Raw genomic sequence first — 11,921 nt, 5'->3', positions numbered from 1 at the left:
GTAGTCCATAACATCTGGAGTGCCAAAGGTTCGCCACCACGGTCCTAGTGCCTATCTAGCCCTTCTCCTCCCATCCAAGCAAGTACTGGTGATACTCGTTCAATGAACTATAAATGCTCTTGAATAAAGTACCATTTCACTAATGCACAGAACAATGGTTTTGACAAAGGCAGCGCACAAATATGAATGATTCTCATATTCATTCAGGACTATATTCTAATGCCAAAGCATGCAATTTTCTCAACTGCTGCACCTCAACAGACCGTTCTGACATCTTTTGCTGAGGCAGACCAAGACCAACAAGATTTCCAGGGAATAAGCCTTCAAGCATACCAATCTTCCTTGAGGCATCTAATGAATGGAACTTTGAATCTGGAAAGCTTATACCCTGGAAATACTGTTGGTCTTTAAGGGGCTACTGGACTTGAATTTGCTGTTCTACTGCAGACCAACACTTTTGAACACATGTGAGGACCGCCTCTTTGGAAGCAGCTGCATAACATGCAGGCTGATGTGCTTATGAAAAAACAAAACAAGTGAATCACAGTGCTGTTCATATACCTAGATGAGGTTCCTACTTCTTCAACATCCCATTTCCATCAAAGTTCTACTGCCCTGAACTTAAGCTCTATATGTATTCTGAAGAACAAACCACAAGCCAATGTCGTATCTTGGGCCTACACGAAGTTTCAGCTATTCAGATTTTTATATTGAATAACTACATGTGTTTATAATGGCCAGGAGCCAAAGATGTCGGTCTGGTGAGCCTGAACAAGCAAGTCTGAGGATTCCCTAGGCTTTCTTCTCCAAAGGCAGCCCGAAGGTCCTCTGCTGTTGGTTCATCTTGTTGAGAAGCAGTATAGGGGAAGAAGAAGAGTTGGTTTTTATCCCCTCCTTCCTGCCCATGCACTCCAGTTCATTTTTGCCCAGGACTACATTAGCATTATGAGGAAAACTCAACTTTGGGAACATCCGTGTTTCTTCCCAGAATCTAATTTGACCCTCAGATACAGGATAGATTCATGGGAGAAGAAATGGATTGGAGATTTTAGCAAGGAGGAGGAGAAAGAGGTGGTGGTGGTTTTTATACCATGCTTTCCTCTATCTTTTAGGGAGTCTCAAAATGGCTTACAATTGCCTTCCCTTCTTCTCCCCACAACACGCACCTTTGTGAGGTAGGTGGGGCTAAGAGAGTTCTGAGAGAACTGTGATTAGCCCAAGGTCACCCAACAGACTTCATGTGGAGGAGTGGGGAAACAAACCCAGTTCATCAAATTAGAATCCACCGCTCTTAACCACTACACCACACCGGGACTGCGATGATAGGTGGGAGCAGGGGGCTTTCAAGATGTGGTGCTTTTGATGCCGGCTTACAACATAAAGTCATAGCTGCTCCTCCTCAGCTTTACCCAGTGAGCTTTTTTACCCTCCTCCTGGCTGCTGCCACTAGTAACAGTGGAGGTGGTGATACCACCATATAGGGCAGGGGTCTGCAACCTGTGGCTCTCCAGATGTTCGTGGACTATAATTTCCATCAGCCCCTGCCAGCATGCTAGCATGGGCTAGTGGAAATTGTAGTGCATGAACATCTGGAGAGTCACAGGTTGCAGACCCCTGAGTAGGGGAATGAAATGAGACTCCTCCCGTATACAAGAGGAGGTAGGCCTCTCGCCTTAGGCCCCCAGAAGCCCGGGGTCAGTCTCAATTCGGGCACACTTAGCAATCCTTTCCTTCACCTGTTCTGAAACACAGTGGCAGAAAACATTCAGGCCCGGCAGCCGCAGGAGTTAAATCTCAGCCAAGCTGGTGGGGGATGCACACTGCAGATTAAGTGTTCATGCTGTTGATTTTAAAATAAGATAAACAGTAAAAAACCAAAATACCCTTGGCCAGAGCTGATACAAACAGTCCTCCCTCTTCTACCATTCATTCCTAAGGACTGTGGTCACTCTTGGACAGCGAGCACACAGAGTACCCTAACCTCCCCCTAGAGACACGAGACAGAAGGAACTCAGTAAGAACGAAAAGCCAAGATGCACATTCATGTCTACAGAACGTCATGCACCAATTCTAGCAAAATCGAGTTTCCGGGAAACTCTTCTCTGCTGGTGTTATCAGAAAATGCGATTGCATTGGATCGTATTCTTCCCCAACTATTTTTAGTTCTCATGCTTAATTATCCTTCACTTGCTGAGAGCTTGTTTTAGAACAGAGCTCAACTATGAAGTCGCCAGGGTGAGATCAAGAAGCGTTTCCCCTGTGTTTTGATGCCACACTGTGTGAGTACGCTGGAAACAGATATTGGTTTTCAAGAGAGAAAATGATGAGATCACCCTATCGTCTTATATAGTGAATGCATTTGTTTTTTCTCTCCCACTCTCATCCCTGGGAAGACAGGTGTCACCGATTTCTGAAGCATCACAGCAACCTGGATGAGCTGTCAATAATCTCAGCCAATATAAAGAACATAAGAACAAGCCAGCTGGGTCAGACCAGAGTCCATCTAGTCCAGCACTCTGCTACTCGCAGTGGCCCACCAGGTGCCTTGGGGAGCTCACATGCAGGATGTGAAAGCAATGGCCTCCTGCTGCTGTTGTTCCTGAGCACCTGGAAAAAGAAACCACCCCAATGCCTTTTAAGAGCATTCATCCTGGCCAGGCTAAACACCCACTCCTTGGCAGTTATGAAGGTTCACACATTTACCTTATTCAGAACGAATCAGCCCCTGTTCCTTAGGTAAGACAGAGATGCAGTTATACCTTCCACAATGCAACTTTCCCATTGTGGTTTTGATATATCGTGCATTAAATTTGAGGGGGGGGGGGGGTTGTGGAAGCCACAGATGACACGTGAAGGCCAGCAGATGACATAGAAGAAGTTTAGAAACTCATAAATCCATTAAAAATATGTGCAGTGTTGTATAATGTCAACATATTTTATTAATACAATAAATATACACAATTTCTTCTTTTAAAGTTAAAAGAAAAAAAATCAGACTTATTCTCTGGTACCAAGGGAAAGCCAAAAAACTTTACACAGATTTCCAGTTCCTGGAGGCACTGTGCCCCTAACCCCAGAAATGTGGAGGGGATAGCTGTAATCGTACACGTTCTTTTGGAGTGTCCTTTGTATGCTAGTATCAGGAGGCTTTCTATACCACAGTGTTTGCCAATTCATTCTGATATAAATTCTTATGACCTAGTCATCTATCTACTTGCTGACAGGGATCTAAAAAAAAACTCTAGCAGTTGCAATTTTAAAAAGTGCCTTTTGTCTATTAGGTGATAAGTGATTAATAACAAGTATTCACTCTTCAAGATCAATGCATCATAGAGTTTTTCTTTGGATAAAAGGAAAGGAAAAAGAAAGAAAAGAAGGGCCCCTTCCGCACATGCAAAATAATGCGTTTTCAAACCACTTTCACAACTGTTTGCAAGTGGATTTTGCCATTCCGCACAGCTTCAAAGAGCATTGAAAGCAGTTTGAAAGTGCATTATTCTGCATGTGCGGAAAGGAAAACCTATCATCCACACTAGTTTACCAGAAATGACCATCACTCAATTTGTTCCATATAGTCTCTTCCAAAATTGTATATCCAAGGTGTTTTACATCTCCTCTGCTTTTCAAGTTTCTTAACCTCAGGAAAATATAAAATAATTTTATGTAACAAAAATTACTTTTTTCTCTAGGATATTTTTATCTCCCCCAGACAACCCCCACTGCACCCCCCATATCTGCACAGGGACCTGTCCAAAACACAGTAAGCCTGATTACTCACTGCTGGCTGATTCCTATCTTGTCCTGCTCTGGTGTGAAACGTCGTGCCAGAAGTGCTCTCGCTTTCCCCACAGAAAGCAAGGAGCCCGCACAGGGCAAAAGGAAGCACATTGGATAAAAAATCTGGCTCTGACGCACCTCCTCTCTCGGTGCCCCGCAAAGAGGTAGCACCCTGGTGGGGAATTGTCCTATGTTCTTTTAAAAAGTCACTCAGTCAAGATAACAACAAAAACTAAAACTAATAGCAGCAACCACACCCTTCACATCAATCTGAGGCAGACATTTTTGATAAAGCATTCCAGAGATGTGGTGCTACCAAAGAACTACACTAGGATTAGAGGAAGGCAGTGGTGTATCCGCCAGAGGAACATGTGGTTTCACATGTCCCCAGGTGCTGCCAATTTAATCAAGTGGGGGGTGCAAAATTGCCCCCCACACGCGTGGTGTTCTGCCGGCCTCCCGGCTGAGCCTGTTGTTGGACCTGCGACGCTGCAGTCTGTGATGCCCCTGCAGCTCTCCAGCTGCTCTTTGACAGCCTCCTCTTCTCCCCGCCGCCCATACCGGCCCCTGCAGCTGGCTCACCCGCTCGAGGTTAGTCAGTGCTGGGTGGGTGGGTGCTTTAGGACTGGGCACAATTCCAGGTCTTGCCCTGGGCACCATTTCCTGCTGGTACGCCTCTGGAGGAAGGGATAGTATTTATAGAGCCAGCCAGAAATGTACATGTACTTGGCAGAAAGGAAACTGTATTCCTACAGCTCCTGCAAGAAAGGGTCAGACTGTTCAGAGGGTGATATTACAGGATCAAAAGGATAGTAAGAGTCATATTTTTAATGGGAAAATTCTCAGGTTTCCTACAGAATTTGATAAATGTAATTAAATGAAGGATTCTTGCTATTAAAAACTGAAATAAATAATTTCAAAACAGGTGCCAGTTCATATATAAAGATGTGTACATTATAAAAGCTTAGGACAGAGAGCCTGACAGAACATTACAGCAGCAAACGCAGGTCATGGTTAAACACCCATGAAGTGGGAGAGTGTGGGAAATGAAGAACCCTTCAGTGACAGGAAGAGCACAGCAATGTACCCCAATCAACCAACAGGAACTGTGGACTAGCAAAATGTTACGGTCAGTTGGGTTTTGGAGGGCTGCAAGTTTGAGGTGGGAGTGGAATAACAGAGTTAGGTTAACAAGACTGGGAATTAAAAATCTGTAGAGCTATCAGATCTCTGGTTATGTTACTCAGTCTGGTTAACTGACAGTATGTTCCATGGGGGGGGGGGGGAAGGACTCTTGGAGGTGGCACGAGGGAGCAGAAGAGCAAGGGGCAAATGTGACGGAAGAGGAGCTAATATGTCGGTGGTGAGGCACTGCCCAACTGTACAGCAGCCCAACCCAGAAGCTGTTGCGCACCAACATTTCTCTGCTGCAGGAACCTTTGCCAGTGTGGGTGGAGCTTTCAGGGGCATTCCCAGGGTGGAGCCTACTTTAGTCAGCCTCCACAGGGTTTTTAGCCCAAGAATGCTCCCTACGCTGCTCAGCGGCTTACGCCATATTTTAGTGGGGCATAACCTAGTAGGTGGCAATAGGGATTTTCAGATCGGCGAGGGAGTTTTCCAGTTTTCTATGCTCCCTGCATTGCCTGAAACCTCTTAGAAGGTGGTGCAGGGGAAACAGCTGTGGAGGCCACTCTTGTGTCCTGATGTCATCTGTTGGTCTCTCTACAGCAAAAACAGATTGTCACCTGGGTGCCCCTCTCTTGACTTTGCCTATGCTTGGACAGTTTTAATGAAGGTTCAAGTTTGAGTTGGCATTTCTTAGCCTTACATTTGTTCGCCCTCTTGAGTTTTTAATGATAGGTATGCTTAGTAATTTTATGTATGAGTAAATTGTTTTAAATATGTTTGTACACCGACCTGAGGCTGGCTTGGTCAGGGAGGGTGAGATATAAATTTAATAAATAACAACAACAACAACAACAATAATAAATCTGAGACCTCACTCTTGACCATGGCACTCATACAGGTTCTCAGTGTGTTTGTGAGTTCTGGGTATCACAGGAGTCTGCAACCTTTGGCTCTCCAGATACTACAAATCCCATCATGAGAACTGTAGTCTGTGAACATCTGGAGAGCCGGAGTTGATGTGAAAGACTCTAGCAGAGATCCCAGACAGCTGCCATCCATCAGAGTAGACTAAGAGGGAATGATTCCGTAGAATCATGCGTTACTATTATCAGAAGAGGGCCCATGTCTCAGCTCACATTAAATTAAATGTTATAACAACATTTTGTTACAAATCCCTGGAGGAACTGGGGGGTTAGATCTATGCCCTATAAATAAGGTCACACAGCTCATGAATGTAACAGCACATATCTTTCTGGCCTCAAAATCTTCTGCTTGTCACACAGCATGCTGTGTCAATGATTAAACATTTCCTGCGATTTCAAACATTTATATAGCTTCCCATTCCTGCACGCTAGCCTGCTTTCAAACAGTCTAGTAACAGACATTTTCTTTCCCGCATGAGAACTTAAAAGACATCCAGCCTGGAGCTACAGACCCTTGGGTGGCAACTAATTTGCAGCAGGGCTGCACTGAGGAAGCATTAGAGAACGGAGAATGGTTTGTAAATGTGGCTGTGGCTTAGCAGCAGCTCCATTTGCTCTTCCGTAGACCGGACCCCATGGGAAGGCCTCCTCAATCTCCTCACTTTCTCTCAGATCCATTTAATTAGCTGCTCTTTTCCTACCCACTCCGCCCCAGCCTGAAATGGCAGTAAGGAAAAGCAAAGGAGGGAGGGACACCATTTACTGTTGCACGCACCTCACTCTCTTCTCAAGGAGAGGAGGAGAAAGACTTGTGCTGGCATCTGAGGGAGGAGGAAGCACTTTCTTTTTGCAAGAATGGAAGTGGCCCGATATTAATACATGCTATACAACTTTGGATTGCCCCAAAGGTAGAAAAAAAGAACTAAACAATCCATCAACCCATCAAACAGATATTCAGCAACAGCTGTCTTTTGTTGAGCGACATTAACCATGCAATCATCCAGAATATTCTCCTGGGAATAGGCCCTAGACCAGGGTGTGTGTGTGTGTGTGTGTGTGTGTGGTGTGTGTGGATCTGGCCCCTTGAGAGGGCTTATCAGGCCCGCAAGCCAGCTGAGGCAACCTCCTTCCTCACTCCCAATCTGGAACGGGGGTGGGTGAGTTTGCTTCAGTTGGCTTGCAGGCCTGATAAGTCCACTCAAAACAGCTCCACCCTGCTGCAAGCTCACCAGTCCAGGCACCCCCAGTGCCATTCTGGGGCCAGCCGGGGCAACAAAACATCCACCCTGGCCTGGCCTGACCAAGTCACATTTAAGTCATATCCAGCCCTCATAACAAATTAATTTGACACCTCTACCCTAGATGAACAGATCTGACTAGGACAGGGGTAGGGAACCTGCGGCTCTCCAGATGTTCAGGAACTACAATTCCCATCAGCCTCTGTCAGCATGGCCAATTGGCCATGCTGGTAGGGGCTGATGGGAATTGTAGTTCCTGAACATCTGGAGAGCCGCAGGTTCCCTACCCCTGGACTAGGATTATCAACCGATCTGCTGAAATTGCTCCATGCGGTATCATGCAATTCAAGAGGCTTCAGTCATTAATTGAATCATATTTGTTTCAGTGGGATAAATTAACAAAATAATACTTCAAAAGGCAAATGCTCGCTTGCCTTAGATGATGCACTCGCATGACGCAAAGAATACCGCCCTAGAAGGACACCAGGAGAAAAGGAATATACAGATGGTGTCTACAGATTCTGGAAGTTCCTGTATAGTTGGCAATGCTTCTATTTGTCAGCCAACCTACTTAAGAACATAAGAACATAAGAACAAGCCAGCTGGATCAGACCAGAGTCCATCTAGTCCAGCACTCTGCTACTCGCAGTGGCCCACCAGGTGCCTTTGGGAGTTCACATGTAGGATGTGAAAGCAATGGCCTTCTGCGGCTGTTGCTCCCGAGCACCTGGACTGTTAAGGCATTTGCAATCTCAGATCAAAGAGGATCAAGATTGGTAGCCATAAATTGACTTCTCCTCCATAAATCTGTCCAAGCCCCTTTTAAAGCTATCCAGGTTAGTGGCCATCACCACCTCCTGTGGCAGCATATTCCAAACACCAATCACACGTTGCGTGAAGAAGTGTTTCCTTTTATTAGTCCTAATTCTTCCCCAGCATTTCAATGAATGCCCCTGGTTCTAGTATTGTGAGAAAGAGAGAAAAATTTCTCTCTGTCAACATTTTCTACCCCATGCATAATTTTATAGACTTCAATCATATACACCCTCAGACGTCTCCTCTCCAAACTAAAGAGTCCCAAACGCTGCAGCCTTTCCTCATAAGGAAGGTGCTCCAGTCCCTCAATCATCCTCGTTGCCCTTCTCTGCACTTTTTCTATCTCTTCAATATCCTTTTTGAGATGTGGTGACCAGAACTGAACACAGTACTCCAAGTGTGGTCGCACCACGGCTTTATATAAGGGCATGACAATCTTTGCAGTTTTATTATCAATTCCTTTCCTGATTATCCCCAGCATAGAGTTTGCCTTTTTCACAGCTGCCATACATTGAGTTGACATTCCCATGGAACTATCAATTAAGACGCCCAAATCCCTTTCCTGGTCTGTGACTGATAGCACTGACCCCTGTAGCGTGTATGTGAAGTTTGGATTTTTTGCCCCTATGTGCATCGCTTTGCATTTTGCTACATTGAACTGCATTTGCCATTTCTTAGCCCACTCACCTAATTTATCAAGGTCTGCTTGGACCTCCTCGCAATCCTTTGTGGTTCTCACCACCCTACATAATTTGGTATCATCTGCAAACTTGGCCACCACGCTACCCACCCCTACTTCCAGGTCATTTTGTGAATAGGTTAAAGAGCACTGGTCCCAAAACGGATCCTTGGGGGACACCACTCCCCACATCTCTCCATTGTGAGAATTTCCCATTTACACCCACTCTTTGCTTCCTGTTTCTCAACCAGTTTTTAATCCATAGGAGGACTTCCCCTCTTATTCCTTCATTGCTGAGTTTTCTCAATAGTCTCTGGTGAGGAACTTTGTCAAAAGCCTTTTGGAAATCCAAGTAGACAATGTCCACTGGTTCCCCTTATCCACATGCCTATTTACACCCTCAAAGAACTCTAGTAAGTTTGTAAGACAGGATTTGCCTCTGCAAAAGCCATGCTGACTCTTTCTCAGCAGGTTTTGCTTTTTGTACATGTTTTATAATTTTATCTTTAATGACAGATTCTACTAATTTACCAGGAACAGATGTCAAACTGACTGGCCTGTAATTTCCCAGGTCCCCTAGATCCTTTCTTAAAGATTGGTGTGACATTGGCCATCTTCCAGTCTTCAGGGATGGAGCCTGATTTCAAGGATAAGTTGCATATTAAAATGAGAACATCAGCAATTTCATGCTTGAGCTCTTTAAGAACTCTTGGGTGAATGCAATCTGGGCCAGGGGATTTGGTAGCATTTAGTTTATCAATGGCTGCCAGAACTTCTTCCTTGTCTACCACTATCTTCAGTAGTTCCGCGGATTTGCATCCTAAGAAGCTTGGTTCAGGTGCAGGAATTTTCCTCACCTCATCTTAGGTGAAGAAAGGTGCAAAGAATTCATTCAGCTTCTCTGCAATCTCCCTGTCATCTTTTAGCACACCCTTTGTTCCTTTGTCATCTAACGGGCCTACCGCTTCCCTTGCTGGCTTCCTGCTTTTGATGTACTTGAAGAACTGTTTGTTGCTGGTTTTGATGTTCACAGCCATGCGTTCCTCATAATCCTTTTTTGCCTCCCTTACAGCTAACTTGCTTCTCTTTTGCCACCATTTGTGGTATTCTTTATCAGTTAAGTTGGACTTCCATTTTCTAAAAGACATCTTTTTTTCCCCTAATAATTTCCTCAACCTCCCTTGTTAACCATGGTGGCTTTCTTTTGGACTGGCGCTGCCTTTCCTAACCTGTGGAACACATTCCAGTTGAGCTTTTAAGACTGTGGTTTTAAATAACCTCCAAGCATCTTGGACATTTTTGACTCTCTTGATTTTCCCTTTCAGCTTCCTGCGCACTATCCCCCTCATCTTTGAGAAATTTCCCTTTCTGAAGGCGAATGTAACTACATTAGTAGTTGTCACTTGTTCGCATGCAGATATACTGAATCTGACAGCATTGTGGTCGCTGTTCCCTATCGGCTCAACAACACTGACTTCCCGCACCAGGTCCTGGGTCCCACATAGAATTAGATCTAGGATCACATCTCCCCTGCTTGGTTCTACAACCATCTGCTCTAAGCCACAGTCATTTAGCATATCCAGGAATGTTCTCTCCTTACTATGACCTGAACATGCATTTTTCCAGTTTATATGGGGATAGTTAAAATCGCCCATTACCACGACATTTTTGCTTTTGTTGGCCTCTCTAATTTCTTTTTCCATCACAGAATCCTCTTGTGCGCTTTGGTCAGGGGGACGATAATATATTCCTAATGTTAAACTATGCTTCACCCCTGGTATTGATATCCACAGTGCTTCTGTAGAGGAATCAGCTCCCCCTGCATTGTCTATTTTATGTGACACTATGCTCTCTTTGATGTAGAGGGCCACCCCACCCCCAATACGCCCTGTCCTATCCTTCCTGTAGAGCCTGTAACCTGGGATAACAGCATCCCACTGGTTCTCCTCATTCCACCATGTCTCTGTGATGCCCACTATATCAATGTCCTCCTTCAAAACTCTGTACTCCAGCTCCCCCATTTTAGGTCGAATGCTTCTACTATTAGCATAGAGACACTTGTATACTCTGTCTCTGTCCCTAACCTGGGATTTATGTGTTTTGCCTTCTAGCCTTTTGTAGACACTATCACTTATCACATTGCTATGTTCCTCACTTGTATGTACTTACCCTTGTAATCTTTATTAGGAAGGGCCAACAAAAAGCTATGCTGTCTGCTTTCTTAGCTCAGCGTCCATGTAAGCTAAGGGTGCCCTGGAAAATTTATTGTTGTTTCATTGCTGAATCCAGATTTCCTACAACAGGATCTGAAACTGGCAAGGAGGGGTTCAGTTCTCACTTTGGCTGCAGGACCTAGTGGAAGTTCACAGTTGGCTCTCCATGGGATACTTTAAAGAAAGAATCTGATGATTCTTGAGAAGAATGAGCAATTGCTGTCACACTGATTCCTCCTTCATACTGCAAGAGACTATGGTTTAGCCATTGCTGTTCTTTTCAGCCAGGTAACAAACCAGAAAGGGACAGAAATAGTCAATAGGTCCCCAACCTGGTATTGTGAGTGCCATGGTGCTATCAACATATGTCCTGGCACCCATTAACTGTTTGTAGAAAGTGGGTGGGATCAGATGAGGCTCCTCCCCCACCAGGGCTTTTGATTGGCCATTGGAGATATAATTGGCTGTGCAAACTAAAATTGTGTTGTTATGGCAGCAAAAGCCAGCACAGTATTGGTTGTACTCTTTCTCACTCCTATTTCCCAGTATATTTTTAAAAATTAGCCTTCTTGTACCCTGCACTTGGGCTTCCTCAGTGAGTGGCTCCATCTCCTGCAGCATCCATTTTGTGGTTGGCTCTACCTATCATGGTGGCCGTTTTGTGGTTGCATCCCCCCTCCCCCCACATCAGAATTTCAAAGGTACCGACAGGCTCAAAACGTGCGGAAATCTTGCAATAGTGGAGTCTCTCTCTGAAGTGGCAGTGCAAACAGTACAAAAATGAAGTGTCTAAATGACTGTTGTTTGAAAAAACAACACACACATATCCTTCTGTTTTCTGAAGACTCTGCTCCCGAGAGGCACATACTTTTGCTTATTTACAATGTAAACCCACACACACTTACATGGGTCCCTGGTAATGAACTGAGGTACAGTGTTGGGGGCAGATGGAGTGCTTGGATTTGGCGTTCCCACTAATTTGCTCTTAGCCATCTTCGTGTTGGCCTTAGCGAACTCTAGCCGGAGCGTCTGAGGGATTTCTGGGTCAAAGCGAATTCCCTTTTGCAGGAGAAAAAAAAAGATAACATCAATTCTCTATTCAATCTCTCCCCACCCCCACCCCCAGGGCAGATTGGTAATAAATTGA

At 44.9% G+C, this 11,921-nt stretch overlaps 1 protein-coding gene across 1 annotated transcript in view; it reads right to left on the bottom strand.

Moving 5' to 3' along the window:
- Positions 1 to 1,673: 1,673 nt before the first annotated feature.
- The window catches only part of RBPMS (RNA binding protein, mRNA processing factor), a 76,450-nt gene continuing 66,202 nt past the window's right edge, over positions 1,674 to 11,921 (bottom strand). The window contains exons 5-7 of the mRNA XM_048504410.1: positions 11,680 to 11,833; positions 1,982 to 1,987; positions 1,674 to 1,741 (exon numbers count right to left, since the gene is read on the bottom strand). Of these exons, the coding sequence (XP_048360367.1) occupies positions 1,674 to 1,741; positions 1,982 to 1,987; positions 11,680 to 11,833 (228 nt within the window). The remainder of the gene's footprint in view (positions 1,742 to 1,981; positions 1,988 to 11,679; positions 11,834 to 11,921) is intronic.

The sequence above is a fragment of the Sphaerodactylus townsendi genome, linkage group LG07 (assembly GCF_021028975.2).
Source record: "Sphaerodactylus townsendi isolate TG3544 linkage group LG07, MPM_Stown_v2.3, whole genome shotgun sequence".
Taxonomy (NCBI): Eukaryota; Metazoa; Chordata; class Lepidosauria; order Squamata; family Sphaerodactylidae; genus Sphaerodactylus; species Sphaerodactylus townsendi.
This window is presented reverse-complemented; position numbering and strand designations above follow the sequence as displayed.